Here is a 22,446-nt window from a genome sequence, read left to right on the forward strand (position 1 = left end):
CACCACACAAAAAACTATAATAATGATAACTTATTCTTTATTTGTCATCTTTCTACAGAAATTATCAGGATTTAGCCTTACCAGGAAATTATACACATTATAAATACAACTTTTAATAGACTGATCATCAGACTGTTATATTGTATTTCTAGAACATGATATCACAAATTAAGTCATTAATTCCAAAACAATAGTTTATTAACAAAAAAGTACAAAGAAGTACAAATGGACATCCTATTTCCCCCTTTATAGTCCATCTATCTATCTCCCTTTCAGTCCATAGCATAACCTTCTTGAGCTAAAAGAATGGGCAAAACACTTCTCCTCTTTCTAATGAGTCCTAATAACCATCCAAAAACAAATCATTACGTATATAAATTATACAGTCCATGTCAATTTTTAAAAAATGTTTTGTCTATGAGTTGCCATAAAAGCCTTTTCCTAAACTGAATGAAGCATATCAACATCCAAAAATTATGTTTGTCAGACATAGGGAATACCATATCATTGGTATGTTTACCTTTAAGTAATAGTTTACAAATGAAAGCTTCGAGGTGTCAAGAAGGATTTTCATAGATATTTACTAAGAACACTTCAAGTCAAAAAATCTTGTTAGTTGAACTAAATTGAGGTACATGGAAAATAATGAGCTTAGTTGCTTTTTTGCACTGATTTTAAATCAATGCTATTTACATATCTAATCTTACTGCTTATTTCAATTTTATTCAAGAATGGTTCCTTTTCAATTGATTTCATGAAACCTACGGCTATGCCACACCTCTCTCTCAAGCCCAAGTACTTCTCTGAATCATGACAAATTCCCAGCACTTTGTAATTTCCCTCACAAATACCAATATAGATGGAAAGACTTAGTAAAGTGCATGTTCAGTAAATAATGCCCAATTTGCTCTTTCTCCTATGGCTCGTCAAGACAGAACATGTGGGATTACTTTACTGATGTTCCTAAAAGCCTTGTGTAAAATTTATTAGATTATGTTTATTTTTTTTGAGTGGTAGATCCAGTTTTTTGGTTTGAGGAGGGAGCCAGGTCAGAGCTTACAACTATACTTTATTTTCTGCTTAAAACTATTCTCATAAAAAACATGAGTTCAGTGTTGGACTAGGCTGTTAAAACATAAGGTGCTATACCAGTGATACATTTTTTGGGACCTGAAAATTCACATGATCACTCACTAAACATAAAATCACCATTCCACAAAGATTTTATTCACATCGAACTTGCACAGTAGCAAAAAAATCAAAACATAACTAAGCCACATATCAAAGAACAATATACAATAGATTTAAATTTCTCAATGGCATTGGAAAGTATTTTCATAAATAACATATACAATTCTAGTGTTAGGACTTTCAAGGTGTCTGAAACTTCACAGTGCTAGAAATGATTTTTATCAGAACACATGCAAAAATGTGCAACACAATAATCCATATTAATGACACAGAAAAACACACCAGTTATTTGTCATTCCAGCACGGCCATGCCACTCTATGTTCTAAAAACAAACAAACAAACAACCCCCCAAATCCGGGTCCCATTCATTCTTCAATTATGCCTTTAGTCACTCTGCTTTATTATATTCAAACAGTCACTGTTAGTGCTCTTCACCACGACTTTCAGGTTGGCGTCACTCCCTGCCTGCTGGCTGTCAGGACTGGGGGACGCCCCTCTCCCAGACTCACCTTCTTCCGGATGTCTTCATCATTTGCTCCAAGAGAGGCATAGAGCTTGAATGCAGCCTGGCGGAGTTCGTGAGCATGTTTTAAGTCATGATCAAGCTATGGGAGAGGAGAAAAAGATATGTTCCAAGTCAGCCCACAAATTAAATTTTCAATAAAACCCACTGAGTAGAGTTGAAGAAAAAATGCTTAACAACTATGAACATATGAGTGCTCTCACTGAATTCCTGATTATTTTTGGGTTCTGCTCACGTGATTGAGACCTAGGTGTGTTTGTGTCAGCATTATCTGGATACACACTGTCTGCTTCTGTCTAAAAGTGAATGCCACAATGTTTGACACTAGTATATGTAAACCTTTGATCCCTAAAAATTCAGTCCTAGATTGTAGCTTCAGTGGCACTAATGCTTGCTTGCACCGGCTCTTTGAAATGCCCTCCTCCAAAACAAGGCACACTCAGGCCTTGCCAGCCCCAGAATACAGCTGATAATTTGAGTGCTGCTGCAACAATGTCTTTAGCAGGTTTCCCAAACGTTAAGAGTAGTGCTAGTCTAATTTCAGTATTTCAAATACTTTTAGAAACAGGGAAAACTTTTGTGAAAATCCTTAATGAACGTTATACCATGGTAATCATTACTATTTTTCTATTGCCGTTATCTGAGACTTATGTTCAGGAGACTTTTTAGATACATTTATTAAAACTACTTACTGGTATGAAACAATTCTACCTTTCCATATGCATAACTGGCTTCTAAGTTATCAATTTTCTATACACCTGATTTGTCACCAAACTACCATAATAAAAATAGGACAGTTTCAGTGACTATGAACCAGTAAATATATAAGGCATATCAATAATGTAAATAATTTTATAACTAAGAGACATAACTTCTTCATCCAAGTGACTACCACTTTCTTCAAATGATTTGCCTTCAAAATGTTCTCTTATGCAATGATATAGCTGTTGTTCAAAAATAATCAGAGACCCTCTTTTAAAACTTCCTAAAGAGCTAAGTGGCACATTAGCTACAAAACCCTGACTAATATATGTATGAACTAAGAGAGTTTGAAGTTAATTGTCGATGATTGTCATGTGTGAAGATGGGGAAATCCAGCTGGGTAACCTTTAGAATAATAAATAAAACAAAACACCCTGAAACTCATTTGGGGTAGTTCTGAAGGCAATTCTTAAAAGTAGTTCCAAAAATATTCTGATCAAAGCAGGCACTGATGGATTATGGGAGGAATCTCCCAATATATAATGAGGAACACTCACTTTGATATGTAAGTCCTAAAATATTTATTCTTAAACTTTTAACTACTTTTTAGTCATAACATATTAGAATACTGAGTTGGACTAATATATCACAAAAAAATCATACATTTGTTAACATGTAAGAATTTCTCTCTATGGTCAATTACTTAGACTTTTATGGTCAAAAACCACTGGATAATCCATCATTCAAAATAAAGATGACTTGCCCTGGCTGGTGTGCTCAGTGGTTAGGGTGTTGACCTACACACTGAAGGGTTTCGAGTTTGATTCCCCGTAAAGGGCATGGACCTGGGTTGTGGAAACCCCTGGCATGGTCAGGCATGTGCAGGAGGCAACAATCCAATCGATGTGTCTCTCTCATATTGATATCTCTCTCTCTTTTTTTTTTCCACTATCCCTCCCACCTTTCCACTCTTTCTAAAAAAAAAAATAACCAATGGAGGAAACATCCTCGGATGAGGATTAACAAAAAATAAAAACTAAATAAAGATGACAAAACAAACTAATGTTCAAGTTTGGCATTGAGCTAATTTTTAAAAATTATTTCTATTCTAGTTTTATTGTAATGAAAATAAAATGGAAAAACCTTAATAGCAGGGATAATCTACATACTAGTTAAATGATTTGCACCTGCTTAGGCTAGAAGTTCTTGTAACTATGTTCCCTCACTCTCCTGTCCAACAAAGTGTTCTATTTGCCTTGCTGGGATGGTCAACTAAGGGTGTCCATGAGGCCATAACTAGGACTTGCCCATGTATCTCTGTACCAGTGAGACACTGTCAGTGTGAGCAAGTAGCCAGAGGGAGAACAGACAGGGCAGATGGTTCCGTATAACCCATCACCTCCACTGGAAAAACAATCATACTGAAGGAAGAGCAGACATAACTTTAATACTCAGAGGGCAATATACATCATTAACACAAATATCAGTGAAAGCATTTTAGGTCCTTCCTAAGACAGAGAAAATATATACCCTTAATAGTTTATTTTATTTTCAGTATCAAATGCCAAATGAACAGTTGGCTGCCAGATGAATTTTCTTTTTGGAACTCGGGGGCATGAGAGAGGTCAAGAAAACAATTTTTAAAAATTTACCATTGGGACCACTGGTATAAAAAACACAGTCATATTCATGAAACAGTACGGGTTACTAATTAGGAGGCAATGTTTCTTCTACCATGACCTTCTTAAATAAACTTTCTCTAACATAATATTTATCTCCTATGCTTAGAGAAGTAAACACGACAAATAGACTCAGAAAAACAAAGTCAAAGGAATATCTACCTATCCTAAGGAACTTATATTTTGAGAAAAAGTGAGCACAATTTGGTTCTTGATGGTCTCAGTCTAGAGGTTAAATGATGCTTTAGCTGTCACTAGCAGACCAAGTACAGTATAAAACTGCAAAAAGGAAAGAGAAGATGGCAAAAGTTAGGAGAAGTAGCACAAGGGAAAGACAGTAGTGGAGAGTAAAATAAGGCCACTAAGTTACACATAGAAAAGATCACATTGACCTCAAGAACGAGTACAATGCAATAGAGATGATTCTGGGAACACAAATAGGATGAGATAACATTGTCAGAATGTCAGTAACCAGCTTAGAGACCAGAACCCACTATTTGGGGGTTTTAGTTGGGAATTAGGGACATAATTTTCTTCTTTCCTCATTATTTCCTTAATAAAAAATTTCTGCCCAGCTGGTGTGGCTCAGTGGTTGAACATCAACCCATGAACCAACAGATGGCAGTTCGATTCTAGTCAGGGCACATGCCCAGGTTGTGGGCGCGATCCCCCAGTAGGGGGCATGCAGGAGGCAGCCAATCAATGATATTTCTCCCTCATCGATGTTTCTTTCTCTATTGCTCTCCCTTCCTCTCTCTAAAATTCAATAAAAACATATTAAAAAAATTTCTGAACATGAAACAAATTGGACTCAAAAACTCATAAAACAACATCATCTATGTTACCAAAGGTAAAAGATTCCTTTATTTAAAAGGGCTCTGAACTGTATTATCAAGTGGTTCAAAGTAGTGAACCGTAAGTAAAACTTTTAGGAAGCCCTCTCTAGAGCTGCTGAAGGAAGAGAACATACCCTTTTAATGTCAGTGATGGCACTCACAGAACTGGGATACTTGAAATAGTCAGCAAGCATGGCAATGAGGTGATCAGTAATGCTGGCAATTCTCTGTAGCTCGACATCTGGTTCAATCAGATAGGCGAGTGTCTCAGCTCCTTCAACTCTCTCCTCCAGTAATCTCTCCTTACTGCACATGCGAACCAAACATGGCAACGTCTGAAAGGTAGTGACATTAATTATTTGCTTTTTGGTAAAGGCAAAAGCTTGGAGATCCTATAGTGACTGAATAAACTCAGTAATTTTTATTGGGAGTCGTGCTTGCGATGAAATTTTCAATGAAGACTCACAGAGAATAAGAGTTTTTTAATGTAAAAATATATAAAATTCAGTGCATATTAATCATTTATTCTGGTACACTAAACTCTAATCATACAATCAAAATACAATAATACAAACTCTATTCAGGCTTTTGTGATCGATTAAGACTAAAGCCTTATGGTACAACCTTACAAAAGACATTTCAAGAATCCCTAATAAAGCATGTCTGATGCTTCTACACCATGTATGTATTTATTTACCTAATTGACCTCCAACAGTTTAACCAGGAATGATTTTGCCTTAGAAAAAGTATACTATTTTTTTCCTTAATGAGCAATATGACTGGGATGACTTTTATTTTTTGTTTGGGGATTAATATCTACAGGAGAAAAAAAAAAAAAGATACAGCTTTAAAGATTCCGTGATCTTACCATTACTCAGATTCCATTAGTTCTCCTATAATGCAAGTGAAATGCATTAATTATAGTTCCTAGGTTTTCCAAAGAGCTCCTTGAAAAGACTAATATCTAAACTGTCCAATTTTACTTCTGAGGTCCTTCAAAAATCTTGGCACTGGTCTTGGTTGGTTATCTATCAATAAAAACATCCCATGTATTTACTATTTCTAAGGCTGATGAATCCACTTTAAAGAATAATGTGGAAGTAAAAACTGAAAAATATTACAATTATAGGAAACCTCTCTCAACTACCAGTCAGCTGTGCTTTGCTCTTTTCTAAGTCCCCATTACATCTTTACCTAGGCTTCCAAGAGGAAAGCCTTATTCTTATTTTCTTTTGAACAGTCACTAACATTATCAATACCATAGATACATGGATTATTGAATTTCTCACAACTACTACACCAAGAAAGATACTATTAACCTAGTTTACCAATGAGGAAGGAAGAAAAGAAGGGGTAGAGGAGTAAAGAAAATAAACCAAGGTCCTTGCACAGAAGCCTTTAGAACTCTATGCAGAGTTGTTTTCTTAGGGGGTTGTCAGATCTCATTAAATTAATTGACTTGCTTCACCAAAGACTAAAGCAACCATTAATCTTTTTTTATCCTTGGGTTGATTTTGAACACTGATAGTGAGAGATCTCACATTCATAAAATGACACACAATGAATTTATTTATACTTGCTTTGTTCTTTATAGCTAATAAGACATTTAATGTATTGTTATTCTTAAAATAACCCTGTGGGATAAATGAGCAGGAATTATTGCCTCCATCTTCATAATTAGGAGTCTGAAGTGCCAACAGAATAAGGGGTGTGCCCAAGGTTACCAAGCTAGGCAGTAGTGGCAATGCTAAAAGCAGGTTCCAGGTCTTGGGACTCTTAGGGCTAGTCTCTTATCTGGGTTTTTCTGACTTCTAATTGATTTGGACATCGATGATGATGACTGTTTTCATGTGCTATTTACTTATTCCTTCTCATTTCGCCTTTTGATTACCTGCCATGAGAGTGATTTAAGTCTTTATTTGCAGATCTAATGAACTGCTTCCTATAAAACTATTGCAAACAATAAAAATCAAGGGTTAAAATATATTTTCTATCACCTGAATTTTACATATTTTTACACTTTCTACATCCCCCTTATTACCATAAAAATAAAGTATGACAAGGAAATAATTATTTCACTTTGACTTTCAAAACACATATAAAACCAATTTTTAAAAACTACATTCTATCCCATCAAAAAGAAAAGCATGGTGTTTACTATTATTTTATTCTATGCACACATACCATAGTGACAAATAGGAATACCAAAATTTATATTCAACACATATGAGTGGATACTTTTCATATGCCTTTTAGAGAATTAATTAGCTCACCTTCAATACAATACAGTTGTCGTCTGTCCGAATTGCTCCAGCTCTACACATGTAAGTTAAACTGGAATAAGATGGCAAAAAGTAAGTTTTTGCTTGTGTTTTAAAGCTTTAAAAGGAAAATTACTTACTTGCCTTTAATATTTTATGGGCCAAAAATAAGACAACTACTCTCATTTATTTTGAGAGAGGCTTTGACATTCCCTTATCTGAGGTTCTGTTAATTTAATAGTCAAAGAAAACTAACTGATACCAATGTCATAAGCCAGATATTAAAAAAACCCAAAACCCTACCTACAAAATTTTAAAAAAATACATGGCCTAATAGGTGGACACATTTTGAAGCTAGGTGCTGGGCACATTAGAGATCTTTATACTTTTCTGTTTAGTTTTAAATTTTCCATAATAAAAAGGAAAAAAATTAAAAAGTTAACAAAGTATCTGAGTTTAAATGAAGTTAAGCTGGTATTCCAACTTCAACAGGAGAAGCATTTACCTTCTAATGCTTATGGGTGTCCATAAGAAATTAATTAATCAGAGGTTATCAGTAGTGGCATTAAGAATTAGGCAACGATTTGGTTTTATTGAAAAACTATTTACCTTCACAATTATATCTGATTTTGAATAAGAATAAAATTACTTTGCACTCCCCAAGCAGGTAATGAACATTAAGCACTTCAGAAACTTGAATGAATTTCCTTTTTCAATTACATTCCTCTAGTAAGCTGTTGAAAAAACACACCCATGTTCTAGCTTTTAGGGGATGCTATAAACAAATCAGTAAAATACTTATATTATAGAGTAGGGGTGGAGAACGTCTGGCCCGTGGGCCGTATAAAGGCCCGAGAAATCATTTGGTCTGGCCGTGCCAAGGCATTAGGGGTGAGTTAATTAAATGTTTGACCATATATAGCAGGCTAATTTTTAAGTTAATAATTTTGTATGGCTTGCAAATTATGTTATAAATATCCAAATGGCCCGTGGCAGAAAAAGGGTTCCCAATCCCTGTTCTAGAGGGTTGAATCCCTTATAGCTGTTATTATTTTAAGGCTTGTTATCCCCACTGTTTTTTTTTTTAAAGGTTCTATGACAGGGTTACCTCACCAACAAAGAAGCAAATAGTTTTGAAGTTAAAACAAAAAGCAAACAAACAAAAAATACAAGTAATATAAACAAACAATAAACAATTCATAATTCATGAGTAATTCACTGAAAATTTGTCATTCTCATCAAAATATTAGAGTTTCTTAAATACTGAAATAAACAATTCATTGAGCATAGAACCCTATACAACAGGTGTTCAACCTATCTGTTAATGTATTGATACAGATCCAGCATGTATTGAAGGCTTATAGGAGCCAAGAGTTATGCTAATAAGAACTTTATGTAACTATCTTATAAATTGTTACATCTCTATGAGAATTTTTTGTTTTGTTTTTCCTAAAATGAGGAAACCACATTCTCTGAAATCGTGCATTGGTTATCAACTTTAATTCTCATCCATATTTCTATATCTTTATATTTTCCTGGGTTAATACTTTTAATATTTAGCATAATATGTGATGGTTAATTCTCATCGAATTCCATATTATTTCAACGGAAATACAGGAAGGGAATGTGATAAAGTAATTTTCTGTAGGTAGTCTTAGATGTTATATGAGAGAGAGTTCCTGTTCTGCATGCTATTGAGTAAATGGAATAAAAACCATGTCCATTTAAGAAAATGTGAGACAACCCCATGACTTTCAAATTTAAAAAAATCCCCAAACAAGACTGGGATTGAAACTGAACCAGTCAATCTGTCCCAAAATACTCTAAGATATTGAGAAACACTATCTTTCTTCCCACATTGTCTTGACTTTTACCATTTTGCTGATGTGAGTTGCATCTCAATAGGCTTATCCCTCTGTAGCATCTTCACAAAAATTTGTGGTAACAATTCTCCATCAACCAAAACTAGAAATAAAACAAACAACAAGCATTGAGAACTTCTTTAAATCTACAAAGTTTACAAATTAAATCATGAAGGTTCCACTGAAAATTCCAGCCTACCATTTACCAGGGTCATCGATACCTGGGGGTTTTCAAAAGCTAAAACTGAGAAGCATTTCAGTGCTTGCATTCGAACCTGTAAAAAAAATGAACAAACAAACAACATTTTTATTTCAGTTTTGCAAATATGCATTTTTTAAAAATATATTTTTATTGATTTCAGAGAGGAAGGGAGAGGGTGAGAGAGATAGAAACATCAATGATAGAGAATCATTGATCAGCTGCCTCCTGCACACCCCCTGCTGGGGATCGAACCAGCAACCTGGGCATGTGCCCTTGACTGGAATCAAACCTGGAACCCTTGAGCGTCCACAGGCCGACGCTCTATCCACTGAGCCAAACCAGTTAGGGCACAATTATGCATTTTAATGTCTCAGAATCTAAACTCTTCTGAAGAAATAACTATTTAAATCTGCCAAAGTACTAAAGGAAGGACTCAAGGGAATAGAAATAAAACCTGTATATCTAAGGAGTGCAGTAAGTTAAAATTAATGAAGTAATGAAAAAGCAAAAACAAAATAGCAACTAAAATTTAAGTAGATAAATCCCTAATCAAATTTAAGAGAACATTGTACCAAATACAATGTTGGTAAGGCAAAGGGAACTTAAAAGCAATTACTAACTGCCTTTTAAATGGGACATTTCTTCTCCCAAATTACAAAAAACAGATACTTAAAGGAGGGAAAAAAGAGTACTCTACTCTTGTGGTTGCATATGGGGTGAGAATGGGGAATAGAGGAAACAAAGTTACAATAAAAGTTTGAAAAGGACTAAATTACTTTACCTTTTAAAACACCTATAAATTGTGCCACCATTCCTTAAAACTGGGTAACTGGTCTGGGATGATACCAAGGAAGGGCCCAAACTCTCAACCACATACAACATATTTTACAATTTGCAGGAGCTCCTATAAGAGCTATTTTTTTAAAAACCTTTCTGTTCAGTTTTCACCAGATATCTAATCCTCACTTCCAAGCCTGAGCCTATATTTGATGTTCTTATGTGGAACCTGGGACTGGTAGGATAGGTAGCTGAGATGTGAAGAAACATGTCCCTCACTTGGGCAGTACAACTATCCTTGTGAGCTCTTCACCAAGAGTGAACTTTGGGCATCTGAGGTAGGGAAAACATACATATTAGCAGGCTGCAATAGAGCTAAGGACCAGAAGAGCAGAGTGAGGTAAGTACAAGTGGATAGAAGACCAAATGACAGCTTCTCTGCTCTACAGGAAACTCCTGGTCAACCCAACTCTAATGTGACACAAGGACAATGTCCCAATATTTGCTACAATTTGCTAACTGAACAGCAATGAGATGTCCAAAGTTTTAGCTAAACGCTTGGTAATATATCATGATGCCACTTACCTATATATAAAAGACAGTAAAGAACATTCAATTAACAAATCTGAAAACCCTTGACTTTTAAACTCAAAATAGAAAAAAGAATACATTTTAAATGGTTATGTATATGTGGATATATACTGAAAGTTTGAGTCACTGTGGCTAAAGGTCTCAAATATGAAAGCCAAAGTTTTTCCTGATATAGCAAGCCATTGCTCCTATATACTTCAAGGCATCAGCTTTTGCACGGACATCTAACTGGAGGAGATTGTTAATGATCACAGGTGAAAATCAATAGCAACTCATGCCACTACCATATCCTGAAAACAAAATAGAAAGGGTAGTTGTTGTTTTTTTAAAGCAACTTCTATAGGTAAGAAAATGCCCCCTAATATTTTACTGATAAAAACTACGCTTGATCACAATATCTAACAAAGAAGGAATAAAATATGTGGGTCTCTTTCTAGAGCAAGATTTTAGAAATCAAAATAAAGTATAAAAATCTGGACATAATTTTTAACATCTTACTTTGTAAGATACTGAGGTTAGTAGGTGAGCAATATTCTGAACTGCACCATGGTTAAATAAAATTGTTTGATGATCTGGACCCTGTAAGAAGAGAGAATATAGCAATACATTAAAAAGAGCAAGATTCATTCCAATAAAACATTTACTTAAATGTAGAAAACCACACTCAATACAATGCAGAATTTTCAGATACCCTTCTCTTACATAAACTCACCCCCCAAAAAAGCAGGGAAGCTGGATCACTAATGGAATATCTTTATTGATGGAGTTATGTTTATAAATGATGACAAGATCAAGCACAATGCAATTCTCTGACCACAAGGGTTCCCCACTACTAACAAGATAAATTGTACTTTTTTAATCCTTCAAATTCTTTACCCCAAAGATTGTAGCAATATTTGTTACAAAAGCTCTTCCTCTTCTCTGTCCTACATAGGATTGTGTAAAAACAACTGCAAGAAAGGAATTAGTGGCTGCACCAACTAGAGAGGAAGAGCTATTGTTTGATTCTTATCAAGTCTTTCTCGTCTTTCCAAATCAACCTGCATGAACCTAGGGTTATGGAGGCAGCAGCCACAGAGTAGGAGGCACATAAGCCCTTGTGATCTTAAACTCCAAAAGATAGGTCTCAAAAATCTGAGTAACTGCTTAAGAAGTGACAACAATTTAGAAGTTAGAGCTCCAATTAATATTATTACTAGCCTTTTTCAGCTTCTTAATAAATCAGGGAGAGAAAATTTCAAAGATATAATTATGATTAGCTTATAACACAAACATTTTAGTCATCTCTCCTCTTTTTCTGTCTCCTCTCCCCCCAAGTATGTATATTTATTTGATATTGATATCAGCATATACAAACTTGTGAATTTTAAAATTGTATTATGAATTTTATATGTAAACTGACCAACATGAAAATGAAAGGTTTTTACAATTAATGACATTACAGAGATCATGAGATCAGTTGTTTTCAAAGACATATATTGTTAGTGTATCAATAGAAAGATTAATATTGTATTTTAGGCTATTTCTATTGTCATTGGGTTTATAAATGCTATAATGTTTCCTGAGGTCTAGTTCTATCTCAGAACACCTGAATTTGATCTTTTAATTACAGTGGCAAAGGTCATTATCAGGCTAAAAGCCAAGTTAAGATGAATTTCTCTGTTGTCTTCAGTTCATGAATGCCATGAGGGTGCCTGTAAGTTTCTCTCCAACACAACAACTAGTGATTTAATGGTATTCCTTTAACTATGATTCCAGCTAAAACAGCATTGAGAACTTTCACATAAGCAAACCTAAAAGTGGTGAGAAATTTATAATGAATAATTCTAAAAGTGATTTGGGTAACTTCAGGAATGGGATCATTCCAATTTCTCATAATTTAACATAATTTGACATGCAGTAGTTATATACATCCAGGTCCAATCTTCAGTGCCCTTTTGGGATTACTGTAGTTATAACTAGTAGATGCTGTGTTTTCGAGCACACTTGGGTATAGGTGCTCAAAGATTTGTAATGATGCACAGAGTTCTGGAGTATTCTTTTCTACCTGCTAGGGCCAGTTACAAGACATCATTTCATTGTTGAAAGATTTTAGACCCTGTTAGGTTAGCTCATTTTTAGTAAAATGAATTTCAACAAAAGTACTGTTTTCTTAAAGCCTTTCCTTGAATCAAAATGTGTATTTGTAACTTTACCACATATTGTAAAAGTTAAGGGATTATTTGACATCCCTGGTCCTGTGAGTCAGCTTACACACTGTCAAAGCAATCTGGGAAGAGAAACTTCAAAGATTGATTATTTATTTATTTATTTATTGCCTAAAGTTGTACATATGTCTCCTTTTTCCCCGATTGACACCCCGCGCCCCCGCCCCGCCCAGCCATTCCCACCCTGGGCAAGCCCCCACTGCCCCAGCATCTATGTCCATTGGTTATGCTAATATGCATGTATACAAGTTCTTTAGTTGCTCTCTAACCCAAGCCCGCTCCCGTCCCCTGACATTGTCTCTGGATCTATTCTGTTCATCAAATTATGTTGATCATCATATCCCACAAATGAGTGAGATCATGTGATATTTACCTTTCTCCAACTGGAAAACTTCAAAGATTTTTGACAAAAATCTTAAATTCTAAATGTCTTAAATAGAATTAAGTGGGCTGTGAACTTCCTTTAGGATTTGGGAAGGGGTTTAAACATTTAAATTATAATCAATAGATAATTTTTATGGAACCAAATTATTTAATTTTCTTTTATTTGGGAAACTGTTCTAAAATGTGATCTGTGATCTTCCTAGTTTAGTATGTAGGTGTTCACTTCTCTTTCCCATCTTTCCTATAGTTCCCCAAACTCCTTACTTTGTATTTGTATTATAAATGATAGGTGAGTAATGTTGCCCTGAAAACTTACAGAATCATCAAATGATAAATAATTATTTAGTTAGAAGTTAGCAAATGTGTAGAAATTATGAAAGATCTCAAATAATCACCCATTGCTATCAAAAGAGTACACTCAATGTGTAAACTATGAAACAAAATAAGTAGCACTTCAACTCGTCAGGTTAGGTTCAGGTCCCTTAAGTAACAGAAATTTCTCTCAACAAAGAGCAGAATAACCTCTCAGTTCTGCTTGTAAGAGATCACTTAAAATAATTTCCAACAATGTGGAAACTGAAGGTGTAGGGAAGCAGTCATGATCACACACTGCTGGTAGGAGTAAAAATGGTACAACCTCTACACAAGACAGTGTATGATAAAATTACAAATGTACACACTCTTTGATGCAGCAATTCCATTTCTTATAAAATATCTTACATACAAGGTATTTGTTGCAGCATTGTTTTGTAATAATATTAAGATGGGAAACAAGCTAAATGTCCAACAACAGAGGACTAGTTAAATAAATTACTGAACATCTACACTATATGACTGTTTGTAAGAAAAGAATAAGGGAGCTCCTTATGTACTGATCTGGAATAGCCTTCAAATTATGTTAAGTGAAAAATGCAAGGTGCAGAAAGTATGCATGGTATACTTTCATTTATTTCAGAAAAAGGAGGGGGAGGGTATATATGCAGAGGTCTGCTTATATGTATAGGTTATCTCTGGGAGGATATACACAGGCACATCTCCTTAGGGCATATAAGATTTTACATTACACTGACTATTTATTCTGGTTCTTACTTTACAGCAGTGTGAGAAGATCTGACAGATGTACTCCTGGGTGTAACGGGACTTGCTAAGCAGCGCCATGAGGTGTGGTATCACCGTAGCATCCTGGAGTTGAAGGGAAGGAGAGCACAGCAACAAGAAACTTAGGCATGTGGAGCACATCTAATGAACTATTTCCATGAGCAGGTGCATATGTAAGCCTCTTATCTTAATGACAGTAAATCAGATCTGCTTAAGAAACACTGGAAAACAAAAGCAATATAGCCACCAAAACTGTCTGGGCAAAGAATAAGGAGAAGGGCTTTAATGTTCATCAATCGACAATAAAATACAAAAACAGAAAATTCTCAATTTCTTTCCCATAAACAGCCTATATTCTCACAATAAAACAAAATCATTTCAGTAAGACTTGACAGAAATCTATTCTGAAACCCAAATGTGAGGTAAAGATATACAATAATAAATAGCTTATAAGGAGGAATCCTATATAATAAAAGCGTAATATGCAAATCGACTGAAAGATGGAATGACCGGTCGCAATGATGCGCACTGACCACCAGGGGGCAGACACTCAATGCAGGAGCTGCCCCCTGGTGATCAGTGTGCTCCCACAGGGGAAGTGCTGTTCAGCCAGAAGCCAAGCTCATGGCTGGCGAGTGCAGTGGCAGGATGGCAGTGGTGGGAGCCTCTCCTGCTTCCAGTAAGGAGCGAGGGGTCCCGGACTGCGAGAGGGCGCAGGCTGGGCTGAGGAACACGCCTCCCAACCCTCAGTGCACGAATCTCGTTATTGTATAAAATACAATTTGTATAAAAATAAACTTGGCAATTATGATTTCTGAGATGTTATGGTAAGTATCAGTAATCAGTAGCAATCTCTCACAATGACTATAGTTAGGTAAGTCAATCTTTGCAATAGCAACTTCTCATTTATAGCATACTCTCTATTGACACTTAGCAACATACATGATGGTACAAAAGAGAGAAGAATCCACCCAACTTGCTGCAGGGCTCTCCAAAAATCTCCTTTTTCTCATTTTTTCATTCCTGCATTTCTTCATACCTGCCCCCCTTTCTGCCAATTCTGTCATATATTTGCAGTTTACAGTTGAGTAAACATGCAAAGAATAGTTAATATAATTTGCTCACTGGATAATGAGACTTCAAACTAGACATCCTGCCCTCTTCCAATCTGACTGCTGTCTTCCGTTTAGTGCCCGAGTTGCCTACGCAGCTGGCCTCTTCACTGTCCCATATAGCACTACACTCTGTCATTATCCTACCCAACACTTTTCATGGATTCTCCATTGTCTCTGAGGCATAAAATTGAGATGCTTCATAATTTACAAGTTCTTACTGTGAAAGTCACGCAATGTCCTTGAGTCTTAATTTTTTTCATGTTAGAAAGTTAAGTTGGCATCAATCGGAGTTTTCCAAATTATGCACTATAATTCATTAGTGGGTTATGAAATAAGTTTAGAGTATGAGGAGGAAGGAGTTAAGACAGCTGGCCAGGATCAATTTCCCTCTATTACTGACTGGGCTGGGGGTTAACGGGAAACTTCTAGGGCAGTGATTTTCAACCTTTTTCATCTCATGGCACACATAAACTACTAAAAATCCTGCGGCACACCAAAAAATGTTATGTTTTCCCCCGAACTCACAAAATAAAATAAAATAAAATAAAATAGGTATAATTTTGATTAATTCACATCGGATGACTATTGTTGTGTTGGCTGTTACCATTTTTTTATCTGACAATCTAAGGGAAAAGAGGTCAGTGCCCCTGACTAAACAGGTATTGCATGTTTTAAAAATTCTTGCAGCACACTGGTTGAAAATCACTGACCTAGAGTAAAGAAGACTAGTGACTGGTTTAACCTCTTTGTAAATAAGACACTAGGACCTTAGGAAAACAGACTGATGTTTACTAGGAGGAGAGCCCCGTGGAATGCTGTGAGGAGAATTACCAATGTAGGGATTGCTTATAGTACCAGTAGTTCTCAAAGAGTACTCCAAGGACCAGCAGCACTTAAGTTACCTGTAAACTTGTGAGAAATGCAAATTCTCAGGCCCCACCGAGATCAGTGAATCAGAAACTCTAGGTAAGGTCCAGCAATCTGTATTTAACAAGACCTCCAGGCAATTCTGAGCATGCTCAAGTTTGAGAACCACTGCAGTATACACTTTCCAGATTTATGAGGCATAGCTCCCTGAAGAATGTCACACAAATCCCTGACATATACAATTGAGATGTGTCATTTAGAGCCTCCCTGCTGTTCGAGGTGACTCACAAACCTCCTTTATAATACTACTAGAGGCCCGGTGCACGAATTCATGCACCAGTGGGGTCCCTCAGCCTGGCCTGCAGGATCGGACCAAAACCGGCTCCCTGACATCCCCCAAGGGGTCCCAGATTGCAAGAGAGCGCAGGCCAGGCCGAGGAACCCCAGCAGTGCATGACCGGGGCCGGGGAGGGACGTGGGAGGTTGACCAGCTGGGGAGGGACTGTGGGAGGGCTCCTGGGCATGTCCAGCCCATCCAGATTGCCTGGACCCCAACAGTAAGCTAACCTACTGCTCGGAGGGTCTACCCCCTGGTGGTCAGTGCATGTCATAGCGACTGGTTGACTGGTCAACTGTCTGCCCCCTGGTGGTCAGTCACATCATAGCAAGCGGTTGAGTGGCCTTAGCATATTACTCTTTGATTGGTTGAACAGACGACTGGACAACCAGACACTTAGCATATTAGGCTTTTATTATATAAGATGTATCATTACCAGCCAGGGGAACACGTGTCTGATGTGGGAAGTATGGATTATGAAGCCACGTGACATGTCCCCCATCTCTGATTATTTTGCCTCTTGATTGCTTATGTTCTTGAAATATTTGTAAAGCATGACTCTGGGCAAGATTTCTGATTCACATGTGTCAGATTTGACATTCTGATTCTTTGTGTTGGCTCAGAATCACAACCAGCATTTTTTTTTAAATGAAAAAGGATTAATAGAAACCAGAGGGCATCACATTTATGGAACTGTTTTGTGAAGACCACCTCAGGTTTCTCTCTCTCTCTCTCTCTCACACACACACACACACACACACACACAAATTTGCACATATGCGCAGTGTGGCAATAAAAAATATATTTCTTACTGTAGATTGTGGATAGAAGTATTTGAAAGTTATTGGCCTGGATAATTTTCATTTAGAAAGCACCATGTAATCCACAAATAAAAACATCCCTTAATAATCCCTGAGGTTTGTGAAAACTACTGAATGATTCCAAAGATCTTTGGATTCTCTGACATGAATTTTCTGTTCTAGCCTGGCAAATAAGTCTCTTGCAAGCTGATTCTGCTCCACCTCTCCAACTGAAACTAACACTGATACCCCTCCTGCATTAGACTATCCTGCCCGCTATCCTGCATATTCTCTCCTAGACTGGCCTCTTTACTCTCTAAATCTTATCCATTATTTAAGACCCAGGTCAAATTCTAGCTTTTCTATATAGTCTTCTCTGCTGGATTTAACCTAGAATGAGCAGAGCTCCCTATCACTCATTTAGCATTAAATATGTTGCCTTAATTTGTATGTAGTAAGAGATCAAAATGGGTCTTAAAAAATAGCTTATAAATCCCTCAAGGTCTGAGACTATCTTTCACTTCTTTACAAAGCCTAGATTATTTGACATTTGCAAATTAGCAAGAATTAGTACTTCTTGAGACCTTTTTATAATGTAACACAGTTGAATCTTGAGATGCTAAATAGATTAGAAGTATGATGACAGTGAATGTAACTGATGATTAAAAACATCTAAAACTCACTGTATACAATAACTCCTCTGGAGTGACGGGACTGGTGAAGATGGTGCGCAGACATCGAAGGCAAGCTTCAATGAACTTCAGGTCTAGAGATAACAGTCCTATTAACAGAAAATAAATTTAAGGTTCATCTTTTCAGCCATATTTAAAACTGCAAACTGATTCTTATTTTTACTTGTATAAATATGACTTCCCTACATACCTTGCAGTAAGGCAGGGATGATATGGCAATCTAATAGAGACTTGACATTGTTTTCAGTACCCATAGCAAGACTTCCCAATACCACTGCACATTCAGTTTTCAGCTCTGTACTTGAGGTTTCTTGCTGAAGCAAGTACAACAATCTAAAAAGAATGAATTTGATAAACAGAAGAGACTAAAAAACTTAAAAGAAAGTAGATTAGCTAAAAGTAATGTGACAAAAAGACTACCAGTACACCACACGTACTAAAAATACTGTTGACAAGCTTAAAGAGGATAGGAAATGGTCATTTGTTTTATCAGCTGATAATTTAATAAAGAAGTGTTTGGAAAAGAAATCTAAAAGATTTTCTTCATTTTGAGCAAAAGAATAATCATATAATCTCAAGAGTGTATCAGAACTATAAGTGTAAAAGTTGTCTAAAGTGGTCTCTGTAGAAACTGCAACATCACAGTCCCTGTTATCTGCCACTTCAGAATATGAAGACAACCAATGCCAAGTGCTGCTGGGTCTTACATTCACACTAGATATGGACCTTGAATAACCAGAGCTAAAGCTTAGAGATCACAAAGGTTGAGCCTACAAGGAATATTCAGAATCCTTGTGCAGCTCTTCAAGTAAGGGGAGCTCCCCTCTTTCTTCAATTCTCCCATTTGGAGAATCAGGGGATCCTCCCATTTTCATTTCAGCTCAGCCTTCCAAACAACTACTCTTCAAATTCTAATTATCCACCACTTATGACCATCTTCCTTATTCTAAGGAAGAACTTTCATGCTCCCTAAAGCATATTTATTTTTTAAAATATGCTTTTATTGATTTTTAGAGAGAGGAGGGAAGAAGGATAGAGAGATAGAAACATCAATGAAAGAGAAACATCATCAATCGACTGGTCCTGCATGCCCCCTACTGGGGATTGAGCCTGCAACCTGAGCATGTGCCCCCCTGACTGGGAATCGACTGATGACCTCTTGGTTCATGGGTCAATGCTCAACCACTGAGCAACACTGGCCATGCCCTAAATCATATTTATATACTGGACACTAATCCCCTAAAAAGGCTACTGAGTGCTTTATGGTTACTAAAGTATATATTCGAAGTTGGTTATGATAAAAACAATACAACCATTAATCCTATATCAAAAGATAACAGAAAAACCCCAAAACATTTAAAAATTCTGAATGAAAAACTTACAGCAACTGCACATAAAACTTAGTTCTGAGTAGTAACAGCAAATCGAAAGTTAAACAACTGTCATTATCTGCCAAAAGGAAGCTTATTAGATCAGAAGAAATCAAACTTTCTGTTAACTTAGAAAAAAATTTTTTTAATTAGAAATTAAATACAGAAAAACAGAATTAAAGACCAACCAGGTCTCTCTCTCTTTTTAATTCAAAAACAGATTTTGAGATTCTGAGAAATTGTTATCCATTCATATAAAAAACTGCCAGGGCTCTCAGTAGATCGGGAAGAATGAATCAGGTTGGTGTACACTGCCTCTCTATCCAACAATCTTTTATTGCAGAGTCAATGATCTTCCCGAATTTCCAAAAAGTATTCATACATTCACTTCACTGCCCATTCTCTGGTATTGTAATTTGTTTTGTTTTTTACAGATGCTTCAAAGAACTCATGGCATTCATTTAGAAAATTAAGAGGCTTTTCAAAAATAGAATAGGCAATACAGAAAAAATATTAGTCTTATGGTTGAGAATGAGAAATACATTAGAATTAGTAGATAATGGAATGATAGCAAACATACCTTGGGACAGCTCCTAAAACAATGAGGTTGGCTTTCTGCTTGTTGTTTCCAATTACAGCATTTTTCATGTCTCTGAATTCAGGGGAAGAGAAAAGGGTACAATATGTTGAAATATCATAGAATAAAAATCAAAGATCAATTCTTCCACTTTATGTTTATTATGCCACATCTTGGGTTGGCAAGTACAGAAGTTAGTGACAAAGTCAATGCACTGACCTTTCCCCCCTGGAACGCCAAAGAGAAGGGATAGAAATAGGTGCTGAGTGAACCTGGGGCTGTAAAACAGGACAGCAGTGGACTGGGGGAGTGGGAGATATCCTGAGTACTGGCAAGACTTCCAATACTAAATACTGAGTTCTTCAAAAAAGACCACCAAGCCTTTGAATATAAAGAAATACAGATCACCTTCTTACTTACATCTGGGAGGGGAAAATAAAAGCAACCAGTCCACAGAACATACCTGATCTTGTTTCACGGAGAATGACTTTTTTACTCTTTTTTTCTGACTTCTTTTGGACTGAATATTTCTTATTCTATTTTATCTCCTTTATTATCTTATTAGCTGTACCTCTTTGGGTTTTGTTCTGTTGTTTTTTAGTGGTTGCTTTGCAACCTATAATGTGCACGTTTCAACAGTCTTCAAGGGATATTATCCTCATTTTATGTGTATTGTAAGAGCACTGCAAAAATATGTACTTCCACTTCTCCATCCATTCTTTAAGCTGCTACTGTCACACGTTTTATTCTTAAATTAATTAGAAACAATAGAATATATTGTTACTATGTTTGCTTAAGCAGCCAATTATCTTTTAAGGTGATTTAAAAATAAATGTTTTATATTTCTTACATATTCATCAGTAATTTTTATTCTAGCTAAACTCATATCTTTACTTCACCAGGAATAAAACTGTATTGATAGAGTATCTCCTATTAATGACCAATTGATTCACAAACATGTGGTTGGTCCCAAAGGACAGGAAAAAAAAAGCTCAAAATAAACCTAATACCACTAATAAAATGTTTAATAAAAATACTCTGATTGGACCTAGCTGGTTTTGCTCAGTGGATAGAGCATTGGCCTGCAGATTGAAAGGTCCCTGGTTTGATTCCAGTCAAGGGCACATGCCTGGGGCATGTGGGAGGCGACTGGTCAATGATGACCAATTGATTCACAAACATGTAGTTGGTCCCAAAGGACAGGAAAAAAAAAGCTCAAAATAAACCTAATACCACTAATAAAATGTTATATTTAAAAAAATACTCTGGCCCTAGCTGGTTTGGCTCAGTGGATAGAGCGTCAGCCTGTGGACTGAAGGATCCCAGGTTCGATTCTGGTCAAGGGCACATACCTAGGCTGTGGGCTTGATTCCCAGTAGGGGACGTGCAGGAAGCAGCCAATCAATGATTCTCTCTCATCATTGATGTGTCTATCTCTCTTTCCCTCTCCCTTCCTCTCTGAAATCAATAAAGATATACTAAAAAAAATACTCTGATTGGTCAGTAGCCCTATCTTAATATAGAACAACTAAGTGATCTACATAGCAGTGGTTCTCAAAGAGGGAAAGAGGGCATTACAGCCCTCTACAGGCATTTCAAAAGTTTGAGGTTTCTAAAAGTTTCTGGTCATAGTTTTACAAATAGAAAGCATATTTTTGCAGTTTTAAAAATACAGATAATTTTCAGTATTATACCCGCCCTATAAATAAAAGGGAGATTATGCTTTTTGTTAGGAGTTATTTCATTTTGGAAAATCAGATCACTAGCACACTGGCACTCATGGTATTGGAGTCATAAATACCATACACCTGTATCAGCCCACATTTGTAGTCCTTGCATTCACACTGCTGTATTAAGTTTTCTAACATAGTCCCACCTAAGCATTTACATATTGAAACATTAGAAATTATCTTCTTTTTTATTTCTCCTTTATAGTATATGGAGGGAAGGCATTATTTTTAGTTATGTATGTGAGTTGGTTATATTCTGGATTTAATTTCAGCACAGTACAGGGGATGTTACAAAATATTTATAAGGGGAAGTCAGGTCCGATAGCATTAAGGCCATTGCTATAGAGCAGTGGTTCTCAACCTTCCTAATGCCGCGACCCTTTAATACAGTTCCTCATTTTGTGGTGACCCCCAACCATAAAATTATTTTCTTTTTTTTTAAAAATATATTTTATTGATTTTTTACAGAGAGGAAGGGAGAGAGATAGAGAGTTAGAAACATCGATGAGAGAGAAACATTGATCAGCTGCCTCCTGCACACTTCCCACTGGAGATGTGCCCACAACCAAGGTACATGCCCCTGACCGGAATCGAACCTGGGACCCTTCAGTCCGCAGGCCGACGCTCTATCCACTGAGCCAAAC

General features: G+C 36.3%; 1 protein-coding gene across 5 annotated transcripts in view; it reads right to left on the reverse strand.

Annotated features, from left to right (window-relative positions):
- ARMC8 (armadillo repeat containing 8) overlaps positions 1-22,446 on the reverse strand; it is a 79,224-nt gene that overhangs the window by 28,195 nt on the left and 28,583 nt on the right. For 3 of the 5 annotated variants that reach the window (XM_005863526.2, XM_014537488.1, XM_014537489.1), the window contains exons 3-12: positions 20,076-20,147; positions 18,316-18,458; positions 18,117-18,214; positions 14,306-14,398; positions 11,124-11,204; positions 9,255-9,330; positions 9,068-9,158; positions 7,206-7,266; positions 5,067-5,267; positions 1,702-1,797 (exon numbers count right to left, since the gene is read on the reverse strand). In XM_005863526.2, coding sequence (XP_005863588.1) covers positions 1,702-1,797; positions 5,067-5,267; positions 7,206-7,266; positions 9,068-9,158; positions 9,255-9,330; positions 11,124-11,204; positions 14,306-14,398; positions 18,117-18,214; positions 18,316-18,458; positions 20,076-20,147 — 1,012 coding nt within the window. The remainder of the gene's footprint in view (positions 1-1,701; positions 1,798-5,066; positions 5,268-7,205; positions 7,267-9,067; positions 9,159-9,254; positions 9,331-11,123; positions 11,205-14,305; positions 14,399-18,116; positions 18,215-18,315; positions 18,459-20,075; positions 20,148-22,446) is intronic. The other 2 variants (XM_005863527.2, XM_014537487.1) reach the window with 2 other exon arrangements.

Source organism: Myotis brandtii, unplaced genomic scaffold, assembly GCF_000412655.1.
Source record: "Myotis brandtii unplaced genomic scaffold, ASM41265v1 scaffold18, whole genome shotgun sequence".
NCBI classification, from domain to species: domain Eukaryota; kingdom Metazoa; phylum Chordata; class Mammalia; order Chiroptera; family Vespertilionidae; genus Myotis; species Myotis brandtii.